This window comes from Leptonotus elevatus, chromosome 14 (genome assembly GCF_054856555.1).
Source record: "Leptonotus elevatus isolate MCC_2025b chromosome 14, RoL_Lele_1.0, whole genome shotgun sequence".
Classification (NCBI taxonomy): Eukaryota; Metazoa; Chordata; class Actinopteri; order Syngnathiformes; family Syngnathidae; genus Leptonotus; species Leptonotus elevatus.
Window position 1 is genome coordinate 4006962 of NC_141252.1, and position 16971 is coordinate 4023932.

General features: G+C 40.3%; 2 protein-coding genes across 2 annotated transcripts; both read right to left on the reverse strand.

Moving 5' to 3' along the window:
* Positions 1–61: 61 nt before the first annotated feature.
* pank2 (pantothenate kinase 2) lies at positions 62–6667 on the reverse strand. The gene is made up of 7 exons (XM_086094386.1): positions 6282–6667; positions 5109–5461; positions 3721–3974; positions 3466–3642; positions 2362–2485; positions 857–982; positions 62–773 (listed from the first exon to the last, which is right to left on the reverse strand). The coding sequence occupies exons 1-7, from the start codon at positions 6514–6516 to the stop codon at positions 723–725; spliced, it is 1320 nt and encodes a 439-aa protein (XP_085950512.1). The 5' UTR covers positions 6517–6667; the 3' UTR covers positions 62–722.
* Positions 6668–7473: 806 nt separating this feature from the next.
* On the reverse strand, positions 7474–15098 carry mavs (mitochondrial antiviral signaling protein). The gene is made up of 5 exons (XM_086095627.1): positions 14981–15098; positions 13918–14040; positions 12754–12934; positions 11048–11625; positions 7474–10186 (listed from the first exon to the last, which is right to left on the reverse strand). The coding sequence occupies exons 2-5, from the start codon at positions 14038–14040 to the stop codon at positions 9719–9721; spliced, it is 1350 nt and encodes a 449-aa protein (XP_085951753.1). The 5' UTR covers positions 14981–15098; the 3' UTR covers positions 7474–9718.
* Between the last annotated feature and the right edge of the window lie 1873 nt (positions 15099–16971).

The following is a 16971-nucleotide window of genomic DNA, read 5'->3' on the forward strand; positions in this document are numbered from 1 at the left end:
TATTTTTTTTAATCCTTTCAATCAGTGAACACATTCTCATCTAAAAGAAAAAAGTCTGTGCCAGTAATAAAAGTTGTTTATTAGGGAATGATGACACTACAGTGAGAAACCTGAAACAAAAAAAGGTCCTCTTTCAAATCAAGCTTTTTTTTCCCTCTTCAAAGTCACAGTATATAAAAGCGATTGTCACAAGGCAGGCACTTCTACATTCTTTTTTTCTTACAGGAACACACATGTCCACAAAACTGACATATTGAGACACAACTGTGTGTTATTGTCCTCGCCAAAACGAGTAGAGAAGCAAAACAAACAAGCCCGACGACTTGGGATAAAATTGTCAGACTTGGAACGTACCGTAACATTAACACGACCGCACACAAGGTTACAGATGCCGTTTTTGAAAAGCACTGCTGACGCAAAAATGTGAGCTGACGACGTCTAATTGGGTCCTGGAGCTGATTGGAGGAAATACGGTAGATTAATTAGCATACGTGGTGTTACCTGAACAGCCACCTTTAAAATGCTCCCCCAACTAAATGAACGTGAACTAATCCCCCCCAAAACGAGGCGAGGACCCGATATCGGTGCTACTTTCAAAGTGATTTCAGGCAAACGTGGTGATTGTCGTCCCGAAAGCGCAAAGGAAGAGCGTCATAAACCGTGTTTTAAAGTGCAACATTTTGGTTTGTTTTTGCAGCAGCTTGATGTCGTCTGATTTTTTTTCAGGACGGATGCAGCAGCTCCAGCAGAGCTCCGACGGCTCCAAAGTAACCCTAAAGACATGTTTTTTTTTGTACATTGTAACAAGATAAAGTCAAAGCTGAAAATGTGGATTTTCTTTTGTGCGTTTGCTCACCTCGTGGCGCAGGAAGAGTGCCTTGAGTTGACCTTTGGACCAGTAGTCCATGGCGTAGGCGAGCAGCTTCATGGACAGCGTGTTGACGCGCAGGAAGTTGCCCACAAATACCACACGCTCGATGTTCTTGGGTGGGTTTGGAGGAGGTCAGGAAAGCACAATTGATGGTTTTTACTCTCGCCGTTGGATCGTGTTTACATTGATGGATGAATGAATGTCATTGGAGGAGAACAAGTGGGCGGGGGCGGGGTCTAGTGGGTGTGCCCATTCGGAAACAAACTGGTACATCTTGTCATGATGAAGTCAAAACCAAGAGTAAAACTGTTCTTTTGTTTATATGGTCTAGTTAAAAGTGCTGTATAAAAAGCAGTCCATTTACCAAGTTTTTAAATTTAAATTTCTTTTTTTTTTTTTTTTACAAATAAAAATTAAAGAAAATAAAGTTTATACTGTATTTTATTTATATTTATATTTATTATATATGTTGTGCACAAACACACCAAACGAAGAGAAAAAAGAAAGTCAACAAAATGATGATTACATTGTACAGTGGACCCCCCTCCAAATAGGGCCCCCCAAAAAACATGGCGGGGTCCACTGTATTGCAAAAGAAAGCCACATCATGAAAATGAAGTCTTATGCGTGTCTTCGTATGGCAAATAATAACATAACAAATTCAATTATGTTCTTAGAATTAAAAACATTTCCATATTGTGAGTAACGGCACATTTTTGGACACGAGTCACTTTCCGAAGAAAAAAAGTTTCTTCTAGTCCAATAGTTCCGATAAGAGCGGGCATTAGAAAAAGCATTATTACAAGCGTGAAGACTTTTTTTTAAAACTCACAATAATGTGAAACGAAGCTGCAATATTACAGCGATAAAGTTTCAATATAATAAAATGTCACTTTTTTTCTTCAAAGTTGCATTATCTTAAAAACAAAGATGGAGTATTTCAAAAATTAATTTATATTTTTCTTAACCCTAACCCTTTTACCCATAAAGTTTTGTTTTTGTTTTTCCAGGAAAAAGTTGCAATACTACAAATACAATCAAGATGCTACAATTATTGTGGGAATGAAGTTTACTTTTTGTGCAAAAAAATAAAAACAAGTTGTACTTTTTTTTTAATCAGTGGTTGTTTTTTTATGAATAAATGAATTAATTATTATTATATTTATGAATGAATGAATACAAGTTTTGAGAAGCCAAATTTAGGACTTTTTGGCAACATTTTGGATGATCGTCACGCAACTGGCTGAACCACAACCCCCCCCCCCCATTATTATTTTTGTTTTTTTACTGAATGGAAATCCATGAAGTGAGTTGGTTGAAGATGACAAACCTGGCGCCTTCATAGCCCTGTACAATGCTGCTTGATCAAGACGCCACAAGGCAGCACCGTAAAGAGGCTGAACGCACGCAAGTCAGGCGTCCACGTCGGCAATTTCCCCCACGACAGCACACGTTTGGGCCACGTGCCGCCGTCCAGCGCAAGAACTCACCTCGTTGAGCGCGCACATGCGCGTGATGGAGCCGATGTTGTTGGTGATGGTGACCAGCGTGGCCCTGGCCAGGTCCTCCTTGGACACCGACTCACGCTTGTCTTTGGACATCATGTTGCCAAAACTATTGAGGACGGGGAAAACGGGGAAAGCAAATTACTTGTTTTTGTCATACCATAAAAAGTCACAAAGCAGCATTTTTTCAAAAATGAAATGGCTTTAAATGAGAACAAAGGTAGATAACGATTTCAAGATGTCTGAATCAAGTTATAATAATAATAATATAATAAATAAATAACAATTTGTTGCAAGGGTATTTTTCTAGAATTCGTGAGATTTTTACACACAAAAAAATGCAAATTGGTAGGTCTTATTTTCTGAGAATAAAAGTCACATTACAGTCTTACAAGAATAAAATTCTTTTTTTTTTTAAGTCAAAATGTTCAATCTTTTTTTAATGCTAATGCATTTTTTCAAGATAAAGTCGTATGCTTGAGAAAAAAAACAAGTCACGTTTATTACTTTCAAAACTGATATATTGGGAGAATAAAGTGGCATTCAGTCAACAGTCAACTTTTTCTGAGAAAAAGGCAAGAATGTTATAATAAAGTTGCAATATTATGAGAATGAAGTTGTATTTTTTCTGATTTAAAAAGTCAAAAGTGAGGAGAATAAAATGCTATCACTTCTTTGAGTGAAAAGTTGGACTCTTGCAAAGAAACAACTGTTGTTGTTTTTTTGTCGTATGTTTTTGATTACAATTTTGTAATCTGGCAAGTTAAAACTTTTTTCGAAAAAAAGTCACAATAGTGAAGTGGTTGTTTTTTCAAAAGTCGTACAAACAGATAACAGGAAATCATTTTGAGACAAAGTATTTTTTGGAGGAAAAAAATAATAATATATATGTATATATATAAATTCAACAAAAGGCAAACATTTTCTCTTTTGATTTGTTTGTATCCTTAATGTGTTTCTCCATGTTTTTCTGATTGTTTATCGTCGTATCGTAATTTAATTTTTTCTTATTTTATTTTATTGTTATTCTATTTGATTAATATTATCTTTAATTTTTTTATTTGATTATTTTTCCGACCAGTGGCGTACCTGGAGGCCACGGCCCAGCCTGGCAGCCCGAAGCGTTCGTAGTCGCCTCCGTAGATGTCCCTGACCAGTTTGTCCACGCGGGTGCTCTCCCCCTGCGACGCCATTTCCAGAGCTTCCTCGAAGGTGGAGCAGCCCGTCAGCAGGCAGCACAGGCCCAGGAACGTCCCGCCGCCTAGGCTGAAATTGAAAACAGTCATTACCACTGTGTATTTTAAAAAAATAACAGCGTCCGTGCATCCAAACTGGACAAAGCACCTTGTCCCGGTGACACGCTTGTAGTTGTTCTCCGAGTAGACGGCCATGATGCTGACGCCGGAGCCGATGTTGACCAGCAGCAGCGGGTACGGGTTCTCCAGCGCGTACGGACGCTGCACGCAGCGCTCCGGCTCGGCCGGGTTTTCGAAGTAGTAGCATTCGGACGGGTCCCTGGAGACCACGGCGTCGATGTACAGCACGCCGCGGATCAGGCAGTCCAGCTCGTCCAGCTTGTGCAGCTGCAGGTCGGCCGTCTGGATTGGTAGAAAGAGGTCATGTGACGTCGGCAGACAAGTGCAACTTTATTATCTTGATGTTAGGACAATGTGTCTTTTTTTTTTTTATCCACTCTTTTGTATTTGTGTCTTTTATTTGGTCCGCTCTTTCTTCTTTGATCCTCTTGCGTAAATATTTCATGGATTTTAAATTAGGGGTTTGTGCAGTATTTAATTCAAGCTTTATTAAACATACAATTATTGTTCTGATTTGCCGTTATCAACTATTACCTAATAATATTTTTTTTTATCATTTAAATAAAATACTGCTTATTTTAATAAAATATTTTCTTAAGATAATTTTTTTTTATTATGTTTAAATATTTGAACAAATTGCGCAATTAATAGGTACATTCATTAGTTAACAACCTTGGTTTTTTTGTATTTCATATTTAAGAGTTTTATGCATGTGTGCAGTTCCTGTTCACAAAAAATATTCAGCTATATATTATTTGAAAAAATAAGTAAGTTTAACATATTTGAAAAATAAACATTTAACAGCCAAATTAATTTAACATAATCTAGTACATATTTTTAAGTTTTATGTGCACATTCCTTTTCAAAGTAGTTATTTATGGACAAATTAGAAAAATAAGAATGACCAAATTAATGTAAAAATACTTTAATTCATTGTGTAGTCGTACAAAAAAAAGAATATATATACTGCAATGTTATAATTTAATTAAATAGTACATCTTATATTTAAATATTTTAGTATCTTCTTATTGCAATGTCATAATATTATTGCATTAAATTAGTATGCTCTTGTTAATTATATATATATATATATATATATAAAATAGAAATACAAAATAAATTATTTTAAAAAATATATGAAAAAAAAATCTAAGTATATAGGAATGGTGAATTTTATTTGAATATCATATATCTATTTTTTTAATGTTTAATATTCAAAATAATTATTTAATCATGAATAAATGTAATAAATAAAATATTAAATGGTAATCGAATTAAGCACTCAATTAGATAAATTGTCAAATTCTGTGTAATTCAAATAATAATTTTAAACAGCTAACATCCATAAACGTTTTTTATTGAAGTGTTTTATGTGTTCTCCTTTGGTTGATATTGCTGCAAGTTTGTCGAACGCACCGTGCGAAAGTCGGCCTCAAACTTGTAGGCGCCGCCGCCGGTGGCGCAGAGGCTGGTGTGCAGGCTGGAGAAGTGCTTGTTGCGGCCCATCTGCAGGAAGGCGGGCAGGTCGTGCGTGGGGAAGCGGATGAAGTGCAGGTTGCCCGTGCGGCCGCACAGCGTCAGCTCCCGCAACTCCAGGTGCACGTCGCGGATGCCCGTGGTGCCGTACGCCGTGTTGGACGTCAGGTAGCGGCGGATGCTCTTCAGGTTCTCCACTTCCTCCTGCTCCTCCTCCGCCGTGATGTCGCGTGGCTCAAAGTATACCAGTTTGACCAGCGTGCCGCCGATGTCCATGCCGAACCACGGGAATGCTACGTTTGAAATGACAACATCCACAGGGTGAATTTCTATTAGAAATAAATATAGGATACACCCATAGAAGTCAATATCCTATATATCTATACAATCATACAAGTGCAGATATGACTGTGAACTAAAAGCAGCATAAAGTCAAAAGTCTCCATGAAAGCAGTTGAGAATTAATGAGACTAACGATTAAACGCAATACTGTCATCTGCTTAACTATATTTTCAGATGTGAACCAAAAGCAGCAACAATAGTCATCAGCAATGTTTGTGAAAACAACATAAAATACAGTTGATCGATAACTGACAAACTATACATAAATAAACAATTGTGTTTTTATATTGATTTGAATGACAAGGTTGTACCTAATCAAGTGTCCATTGTGATTAGGAGGTAAATGATGATGATGTTAATGATGATGATGTTAATGATGATGATGTTAATGATGATGGCGACCACATGACGGCATGCAGCTTCATCCACACACCCCACAGCGTGATCATCATCATCATCATCATCATCACCATCACCAGAGGAACAGTGTGTACCGCCAACGCCATCTTGTTGCAAAACAGCAAGAGTACAACACTTCATAACACAAATATTACCTTGTAACTCCACTGTCGGCCATGTCTGGTTGCATCAAAGCCCGCGAATTTACGTCGACACTCTCCCTTCATTCATTCATGCGTCCAATTTATTAAAAAATAAAAATGTTACTGACCAGTTGTTCACACTAAGATTGAAAAAAATCTTCTTCCCCGTAAATTCTAAATAAATAAACCATTTTTTTTCTTTCTTTTTTGACGGCACGAAAACACTTACGCGGCCTGCTCTTCTTCACGGAGTCGCTGCGAAGCCTCGGCGTCGCCTCGGAGGCGCGGCGGGGAGACGGAGCATGTCCAGCCGGCGGGTCCGCCGCCTCCTTGTCGACCTCACTCAGGAGAAGACAGCCTGAGCCGGCCACGTCTTTGTCGGAGCGCGTCTGCTTCTTCGTGGGCGTTTCGTCCTCGTCGTTCCGGCTGTCATCGTCGCGCTGGTGGTGCCCGTTGGACGCCATTAAAAAACAAAACAAAAAAAACAAAGAGGGAGTGGGCCAATTTACGACATAGATGCAGTTGTTAATGGTAACGGGGGCGGGGAGTTAATGCTGGTTAGCGCGGAATAAAAAAAGGCCGAAGACGAAGAGGCTAATTCCCGAGCTAACTTGCTAAATTACCTTCGCTTTGCTTGTCCTGTGTTCTTTGTGAGGTGGGCGTGGTCAACAGATGATTGACGGGTGAGGAGCCAATCACAACTAGAAACATGTCCTAAGGTACACCCTATCTATTATGCATTTCTTTGATTTTGATGTTTATATATAGGGATATATAAAAATATTTTTTAATGAATTCTATCAAATAAGAAAATCAGTCATATATAACCAAAAACGTTTCGTATTTTTCGGTCCATCTTTTGTTTCCAGAGCTTAACATAATTTCTGATTTTAATTAATTTTGTATTATTTTTTTTTCCTCATAGAATCAGTGTTCATCAAAAGACGATTACATAATTCTAAACATTTCAACATCAGTTGCTTTGTCTTCTGAAATTTGCTTTATTCATTGGATACAAGGCAAGCGTTGAAACTTTTTTTTCAGCAAAATTGTGCACAGCATTAAATGAACTGCAATATAAATTAAAACAAGAGATTGAAAATAAGTGTAAAATATCCTCCATAATTAAAACTGAAGGCAATAGAATGAGCTATGCTTCTTTCTTGTCATACAAAATCTACGAAAACAATTTGGCTCATGTTAGGTTTCTTGAAAGGAATTAAAGTTTCTAAATGAATTTAGGAAAAATTGTGGCAAGAGGGATTGGAAAAGTCACCGTCTTTGTAAACAGCTTTTGTGCCATGTTCCCATGTTGCAGGTGCAAGCAGTGCACATCAGCCAAGATAACCTTTGGACTGCTAAAACTGCTTAAATAAATAAAAAATATAAAAAAAAATAAAAACTCAAGTTATTCAATAAACTATTGTGTGGTACACTTTTATTATAGTATATAGGCCCTATAGTCACATGCATCACTATTTACAAAAAACGTTTTTTTTTCCCCCTTAAAAGGACTCCTATTTATGACACATAATCACTGTTAAGCAGCACCACTGCTCCCAGTTTTTCACATTTGTATTGCTTCTTTTTACACTTGTGTGGCAGCCAGTAACATAAAAAGATTCCTTAGACAGCGACAGTTTTGACCCTGCAGCATTACACACCATTGCCATCACTTGATAACAAAACGGAACTGATTATTTTTGTTTTACGATGGAAAGTGGTTAGCCTCTTTTTTACAAACAAACAATAAACGCAACCCTGAAAAAGAGCATTTCTCTTGGATTTTAAATTGAATAAAATAGCTATGGATTTTTATCCATATATATATATATGTATATATATATATATATATATATATATATATATGGATTTTTATCCATATATATATATATAAATAATTAACTTAAAGACTTGTGCACACAATTATTATCAACATAAAGCGTACTCCTTGGGAATCATGGCAAGACTTTTGCATGGATGCTACTTTTTCAATCTCACATATCTCCCTATTTGAGAACCAGTGCCTGAATGACAAACATTACAAAGATAATACAGTGTCTTCTTAAGTTACCTATTGAGAGTATCCAGCATAGTACACTAATGTATGTTCAATAAAAAAAAAAATAGTATCTACAAAGTGCTGATTCTACATACATAGCATTTAGCGTTAAACCATCACATCCTTTTATAACAATAAGGCACCTGTAAGATGGTCTCCTTCCTTAAAGCAGCGATTCACAACCACGGTGCTGCGACACGTCACTGCGCAATGACGGATCATCGGGTAAGCTACGGGAAATGATGCAATTTAATTTCAAGTCCCTGTAAAGCGAAAATAAAATCTCATTAATTTGACACACCGGAGAGAATGGTGTAGTTAACGAGACTAGAAAATTTGAATGCAAAAGCCGGCTGGTACGGTCTAAAAAAGAGAGGTGAAAATGAAAATGATCCAAAATGGTGAAAAACAGAGCCCTGCTTCCAGCAGTTGGACTCTGCTAGCATGTTGGCTGAATGCGCTCAACTGATGAACAAATGTGTTCAGTTGTCTGGAGCGGGATGTGTGTTCAATCAACAGTTAATTTTCCCTGAAGTGTCTCTTTTATTTATATGAACCCACCCCACACAAAACCGAGGCAGTGACCCGTGGATGTGCGAATCCACATAGCATAGCGGTCTACTGAGCTAGCGGGCTAAAAGGCTAATAACATAGCGGGTTAGCAAATGGACCGGTGGAAGTCAACGTTAAATGTCAACGTTATTTTTGACAATAATATGTTATACGTGACCTCGCTCGTCTAAACATGACATTCTGATTAATAATACATTTGTGGAATACGAATTATGAATATAAATCCGGCCGTTTTTAATCCATCTCAGGGGGCGGCCATTTTGCCACTTGCTGTCCAGTGGAGATGACATCACAGTTGCTCAGGTAACAACCAATCACGGCTCAGTTTTAGAAAACAGGTGAGCCGTGATTGGTCGCTGTCATCTTCAGTCGACAGCCAGTGGCAAAATGGCTGCCCCTGAGATGGATAAAAACGGTTGGATTTTTCTGCTCAACTCATATTCCTTTAAAGGCAATATGAAGCAGAATACCATATTTAGACTAGTGGGGCTGCATAGAACATAATTGTCAAGATTCTTTTTTAGTCAGGGAGGGCCAACTCATGGCAGAAAGCTCAAGCGTGTACTTGGGCTTGTTGCGAGCCCCGCCCCGCAAAAATCCAGACAACCGAGCTCTCAGTCTTTGCATGTTTTCAGCACTCACAGTATCTTCAAACACATTTTATGCATTTAGAAAACTGAAATCATTTTACAGGTTGACGATAATTTCTGAAAATGTGCAATCTGAATTTTGGCAATATAAGTCGTTTTTCACCATTTCAATTCAGTTCAATTCGGTTACCTAGCTAGCTAACTAGCTACGCCTACTCCCAAAAATGCATACTCCTTTTGGATAGTCCACTGGTGTGGCCGCTTTAGAGCGCCTCATTGTTGGCCCTGGGTGCACACGTCATGAAGACAAAGTCCAAGTTTTTAACAACACTTCTCTGTGCTGTGTCAAATTTAGAAGACATTAATCGTCACTTTACAGAGACTGGCCAGAAATGGATTGACTGGCTGGGAAAAACTAGCTTAACGCTAAAGCTCTCCTCCTCAATGCTTCAACTTCCACGCCAACATCAGTGCGCAGGCGCCCACTCCCACCGCCGTCACCATCCACTTGCCGCCCAGCATGCCGCGGGGGGCCGGCTTCTCAGGTTCGGGGCACAAAGTCGTCGACGCGGGCTCCTGAACGGCGGCGACTTCTTTGGCGGCGGCGCCGTTGACCACGCGCTGGCCTTCCAGGTTCAGCACGGACGGCTGCTCGGAGACGCGCACCACGTTGACCTGCGTCCCGTCCTCATCGTCATCGTCCTTGCTTATTTCCAGACGGTCTGTGTCACCAGAGTACAGCGCTGTCGGCGATCCGGATCCGGCGGCGTCGCCGTCCGGGTCATCTTGCGGCAGGATGCTGGTCAGCGTGTGGGGCGTGCTCAGGCACACTGAGGGTGGGTGGGGCATGGCGGGTACGATGGGGTTTGCGGGTGCATTTCCGGTCTGCGTACAGTTCTCCACGACGATCTGGAAGTGGAAAACGAAGCAACGTTATTTATGTGCAATATGAATTCACATGTATAACGGAATGTATGGCGTTCCACAGGGTTAAATTTTGGGGCCTCTGCTGTTTTCATTGTGCGTTCCATCTTATGAAAACAGCGGAGGTTGTTTTAAACTCATTTGTAGCCATTTTCACTAAAGCAACCTCCTTCGCTCCTGGCTGTTTTGCTGGATTTTACTGATTTTGCAAGGCCCACAGAATGTTGTGTTTCATTGCTATAAAAACATGGAACCTACCAAAAGAAAGATGAGTGTTTCCGTTTTGCAGCAATTAGTATTAGAATATAGCTAGGTTTCATCATTATTCACAAATCTGTTTAAAACTGTAGGGGAAAATACCTTTTTGCAACATGGCCCTGGTTGATCTCTTATACTCTGCTGCCACCTGCTGGCCGTTTTTGTAATAACAAAAAACATTGCTTCAAGCGTTCTCTTTAGTTCAGAGGCTGCACCAAAGCCTTCTGTATGTTCTAGCATTAAAAAAAAAAAACATAAAAAACTTAAATATGGGAGGATGGCGATATTTAAAATAGAATGTATTTATACGTTTTTGGGCGCAAATGAGTTAAGTTATGAATCAAACTGGAGGTCGCTCACTGACGTCAGCACAATTAGCATTTTGGAAGAGAGTCCAGGCCCTAAAATTGATGATATAGTTTTCTAAGCAGTAAAATATGGGACAATCAGCCAATTTTCCATCAATGTTGGAAGAGCTATAATTGGTTGATTTAATCATCGGGCCAATTAATCGCTCAGCCTTGAGTTACTCCCTCCAAAGTCACAAAATGATGTCACGTAATGCTTATGCTGCCTTTTGCTTCTCACCTGTGGAGGCGGAGCTTCTGACATATCTTCAGGAGGCGGAGCTTCTGACATATCTTCAGGAGGCGGAGCTTCTGACATATCTTCAGGAGGCGGGGTAACATCGGCAGGAGCGACTTTCTCCACAGGCGGGGCGGTTTCCTGCACAGGGGCCTTCTCGGGGGTCGAGGGAGCCACATCCAAGTCGACGGGACTTTCCGGCAGGCTTTCAATGACATCGCACGACGCGTCGTACGCTTCGGCAGCCTGAGCGGACTCACAGTTGAACGAAACCTCTTCAGGCATTGCTTGAACATCCTCCACGTCGCATTCAGAGATTTCCTCCGGTTCCGGGTGATGCCGGTCTGGTTTCTCTTCTGCTTGCGGAGGCGAGAGCGAGGGCGGGGGCGTCGTCACCGGGGCGGAGGAGGCAAGCGGAGGTTCGGGCGCAGGAGTTGGGACCTCCGGCTCAGGGGGGGAGGGGGGACAAGCGGCAGCCTGGCTGGGGCTGCTGGACTCGGGTCCGGGGAGGTGAGGGGCGGACGGAGCCGGGTGGACGTGAGCCTGAACCACGGTGGTGGGAGGTGAGCTGGGCGTGGAATCTACACAAACGAAAATTAATCAAGATGAATTCATCCACAAAAATAGACTCACTTGAAATTAAATTACAATTTCAATTATTGCACTCCACAATTACAAAATTGCCATAATCGTAAACAAAAATCAAAGATTATTCATACTTATTTTGAGTTGTTTAAATGTATATATTTAAACCTTTTTTCTTGTATTCTAAAATAATTTATTTAATAAAAATCGCTTGTGGTCCAAAAGAAACTTGCATAATTATAGTGTTTCAACAAAAAAAATTTGTCTTAACATTTTTCACGTTGAAACATTTTCTTGTTTTGCGGCAGGCCCACAAAACAAATGATTGTACTAATCGTGATTTCATTTATTGCCAAATTAATCATGATTAATATTTTCTTCATGATCGAGCAGCCCTAATATAAGCAGAGTTGGCAAATCCAGGTCAAGAGAATAAAAACACTGCCACAGTTTGGCTTTAGCCCCTGATGCTAGCTAGCTCCCATGATGTTCGTTTACTTGCTAGGGAGCTAGCAAGCTAGCATTAGGGGCTAAAGCCAAACTGTGGCAGTGTTTTTACTTTTTGGACCTGCATTCACCACCTCTGAATATAAGCATCCTATTTTTAATGCAATGTCTCTCCTCTTTAGTTAACAATAACCACTTGCACGATGGAAACTGGAAATAATCCACAATGTTTAAATGAAAAAAAGTCCCGCATGATGAGCACATGTCTGTACAATGTACATAAATATTGCGATGTGGCTTCGCTCGACAATAATGATAAACGCCTTGCACAATTTAAGTATAAAATTAGAAATAATCCACAAAGTTATAGAATGCATCATATACATATTGTATATATTGAAATTATAATCCATTTAAGTAGAGCTGCTCGATTATGAAGAAAATATTACTCACGATTCATTTAGTTGCAATCACGATTAGGACAATCATTAGATTTTTGGCACAAAACAAGAACATTTTTAAATGTAAAAAATATGAAGACAAATACATTTCTTTGAAACACTTTAATTGTTCATGTATCATCTTAATTGAAAAAGACGAAAACGAAGGACATCTGCGCTATTAGCTTAAGTCAATGCAAAGACGAGGAATAATCCACCAAGTTAAAAGTGGTTTACCGCTGGCGCCTCTGAGCTTGTCGTACTCGGCCCGGACCTCGGCGGCGATGGTGCCGTGCTCGCACATCTCCAGAGCTCGGATGAAGTGCTCGGGCCAGCTCTCGCGCCTCTTCAGGCAGTCCAGCAGCAGCACCATCCCGTTGAAGTTGCCGCACATCTCCCGCTTGGCCTCGATGGTCTCCTGCCGGCCGGCGCACGTCACAAACATACAATTGTTTTGGTCATACACAAAGTACCAGAAGAAGCTTGGGTAGCGAGCCACATGCTGCTTCAGTATCTCATCACGTAGCATCCTGGCTGCTAATATGCTAAACATCGGGCCGCCGAGTAATGACAAATATACAATTGTTGATACAGTAAGAGGAGCACAAAATAGCCTTGAGTATGGCTGGACCGATGAATCTGCCGGTTGATTTAATTGAATGATATCAGCCCAAATGTTTTTGTTTGTTTTTACGCACTGACACATTACAACATATGACTAAGATAATACAATCATACAAACTTTTAGAAAAACATATGCAAAAATGGCAAAAAATTGCCAATTTTGGACAATTTTTCCCGCTGTTGTCAACTTAAATAATTTAAAAAAATTTTTTTACACATTGACACATTACAACATATGACTAAGATAATCCAATCAAACATTTGGAAAATATAGATGCAAAAATCTGCAACAAAATGCAAATTAATTTTTGACGATATTTTATTCATTTTAAATTCTTTAAATTAATCAGTTACCAAAATTTCATTCTGCCAAATATGTGAATCGGCCTTTCATACCAGTCCATAGCAGTTGGCCCTAGTGATGAAATACATACAATTGTTTATACTGCTATATTATTATTATTACTTGAAACCTTGTGTAATGAGCCACATGCTGATTCACCAAGTCTAAAGACAGTATCTAATCACGTAGCAGCTTGCTAATATGCTAAACAATAAGCCAACCTTGTGAGGACAAACATACAATTGCTTATTTTTGCTCTGTTAAATTTCCATTACACTTGCCTCCGTGTAGTCACATGATGTCTTTATGCTTTGTGAAGCAGCATGTGGTTCGTTATATGAGATTGTTTTTTACTGTCCCTGTTCTAATTTAGTGATTGTAAACAATTGTATGCTTGTCGAAGGTGCACGGGAGGCAGCGCACGAGGGTCTCACCCGGTCGTGACTGGTCAGACACGGCAAGTGGACCATAATTTCCCGCACTTTGACCGTGCTGACGATGGTGGGCATGTTGGTGCGCAGGTAGCCGTCGTACAGCTTCTCTTGAGCAAACGGCATCTGGAACGAAAACACCAACGTCGTTAAGAGAAGACAAACACGGGAAATGATGTCAAATTTAAAGTTATTAGACTCAAGTAGCCGCATCTGCGTTTGCTAGCACTGCTATACTTAAAGGGATACTTGACTCATTCAGCCAGTAAAAAGTGAATTACTTTGAATTATTAATTATAGGTCTAATTTGTGAATTACACGAGCGAAAAGAGAGAAGAAGAAAAAAAAGCAAATCTGTCACTCATTAATCACCTTTTGCTCCCTATGGAAACGTAAATCACCCCCCCCCCCCCCCCCAGAGCTTTTTGTGTTGTGTCCACTTTGCTTTTGTTTGCACGAAACACTGGCAAATGTCACTTTGGGGCCTGAACGGGCCTGGATCGCCTCAGATCACCTGGACTCGGGTGGTCAGGTGTCACCACACTAAAATTAGGTGGTTGCGTTGTGTAAAAAGCTTTGTGTGTGTTAGTGAGTGCGTGGTTGTGGTGGCATGACAGATTGCAGATTAACAAGGAAGCACACATGGAAGGAAGGGTAGCAGCTCCTTGACACAAGGGCAACGGTTGACCTCTATGCGATATTCCAATAACACTTCTTGTGTTGTGATCATATTAATGTCGCTCTGTAACTTTATTAGTATTAATAGAACAAACAACACCAAAACCGGGTTGACAGTCTCGATAATTATAGCCCAGCACTAGCGAACGCTTCTTAAACCCGTTTAGTAGCACATGAATGACTCACACCGATACTCAACTGTGTGAAAACTCCCCTTTAAACTTAATTTGAGAATATATTTTTATTTTGAAGAGTTTCTCGGTCAGCAGGAAGCCCCTGACGCCACAGTGCTTCAACTGCTGCAGTCGCGGGAATAAAACGTCATTTCTTCGACGCGACGAGGAGCAAACGGCGTGAAAAGTCGATCGATGACGAGTTCCAAGCTCACCTTTCGCGTGCGTGGGCTGCTGCTGCTCGCCGAGTGTTACCTGAAAACCAAATCCCGCACTAAAGCCGTCCAGCACAGTCGCTGCTCCTTTCCACGCACATCTGCCCCGGCACCACCCTCCGCGCCTTCTCATTGGACGAAGAAGCCGGCCCGTCGAGGCGAGGACCAATCAGCGAGGGGTGAACGTGGGAGGAGGCGTGGCTTTAGGGCTCCTAATCCAATGTCAACGCTCAACCGTCAGGATTAGATTTGATCTCGATTTCTGCTTTACATCTGTCTCTAATCCCGTCAAGATAATCCGAGCACACGGACAAGGATGAGGCACACTATAAAAACACGCTCACGAATGAATATGTTGTTCTCATTAAAAACCATAACCTTGATCACTTGTTTTCCAACCATTGCTCAAGTATATCCTGATTGAGAGCCTACAAATCATTTAAAGAAAATGAAATGTACAAAATATCAACCATTCTACATACACTAAAACTAACTGTATGCATGATTAAAAATCTGAACTGTTTACTTGTTTAATAAAATAAAAAATGAAAAAAAATTAAATGTATAAATTAAATATTATTGCATCACATATTAAATTAAAAATTAGCAAAATACCCAATTTTCGCCCCATAAAGTGATTGCAGACAAATAAACAATGATGCCAAGTTACAAATTAAATTTAATATGCCCGAGGTGTCTGCAGTGGTCTCCTGTAACCACACGATGGCGCCATAGGAGTGAAAAAAGAGCAAGAAACAGGATCCTCATGAGCAATCTGAACCATGGGAGGATTAGGGGAAAGTAGGGTGACGTCACCGGGCAGGATGTTTTGCCTAGTGCCATGATCAAAGATGGCCGAGAGGTGCAATGTAAATGTCATTCATGATGATGATGATATGTGCCCTTTGGAAGGAGGCCTCCAATTAAGACAGCTTTGCTTTTCCCTGCCGAGTGGCACTTTAACGCTTGAAGTCCATTTCTAGAAGAATTTCTAAAAGCGTGAACATTCTCAGTTGAGGGTACCATTCCTCAGAAAAAGGGTGTCAGAAGTGCAATGTCAACTCTTGTCACTCCTGTAGTGTACATGGTCAGTACATGGATTTTTCATATAAATGATTTTCAATCTAGTGGGCTCTAGTTGGAATTCCGGTTGATGGTGCTATTCCTGAGACAAATGGTGTCAGAAGTGGGATTGTAACCCATGGTGACATCTGTTGGGCTCTGCGGTACTCCCACTCAAAAGTATTCTCAAACAAATGGTGTCAAAAGCATCCTTAACATTTTGGTGTCAGAAGTGGGACCAAAAACCCCCAAAATTAAAAATGAATAAAATGTTTTTTTGTGTGTGAGTGTGTATTTTTCATTTTTCTTCTCTCTTACCTTACAAAAAAACAAAAAACACCTACAATGGCAAGGTGCCTTGACCCAGAATCCTCCAAATTGATTTTGGGGTAAAAAGCAAACATTTGTTGTTGTGTCCTAGTTAACGGAAGGAAAAAAAACAACCAAACAAAAAACCTCAGCGGGACAGGACCCATGAAGAGCTCGGGGCGACGACGCGTCATCACGCATGAGTGCGACGCAGGCCAAGAAAGTGGAAAGCAGCTGCGACGTCGAAATAAAAGCGTATCATTCTTCAAATTCCAAAGTGCTTTCCTTTTTCTTTTCTACATTTCGGAAATATTTTTTTAAACCATTCCTGCCTTGCTTGCCTGCAATTGCTTGCCAGACCGTAACGAAACTCTCTGCCTTTCGGCCTGAAGCCGCTAAAGCTAATATTCTGTACCGCAACAATTCCCCATAGCCTGCACCAAAATAGCAACTCAGGAGTTATTGTAAAGATGCCACACTGGACCTGCCCCCAAAGGCACGTTTTTCTTTTTCTTCCATTCCTCGTTTTGTTTGCAAGTGAAGCGGAAGGGACGCCGCATTCTAGCATTGTAGCATCACAATATATACATTAGCTTGGATAACAGGACCTTTGACCCTCG

Excerpts from the sequence above, each read along its gene's own strand:
- pank2 (XM_086094386.1), bottom strand. The coding sequence starts at position 6,516 with ATGGCGTCCAACGGGCACCACCAGCGCGACGATGACAGCCGGAACGAC. Across the intron at positions 5,462-6,281 it reads CGTGAAGAAGAGCAGGCCGC|CATTCCCGTGGTTCGGCATG; the intron begins GTAAGTGTTTTC and ends TTTCAAACGTAG. Across the intron at positions 3,975-5,108 it reads TTGAGGCCGACTTTCGCACG|ACGGCCGACCTGCAGCTGCA; the intron begins GTGCGTTCGACA and ends CTACCAATCCAG.
- mavs (XM_086095627.1), bottom strand. The coding sequence starts at position 14,040 with ATGCCGTTTGCTCAAGAGAAGCTGTACGACGGCTACCTGCGCACCAAC. Across the intron at positions 12,935-13,917 it reads GTCTGACCAGTCACGACCGG|GAGACCATCGAGGCCAAGCG; the intron begins GTGAGACCCTCG and ends GCCGGCCGGCAG. Across the intron at positions 10,187-11,047 it reads CAGAAGCTCCGCCTCCACAG|ATCGTCGTGGAGAACTGTAC; the intron begins GTGAGAAGCAAA and ends TTCCACTTCCAG.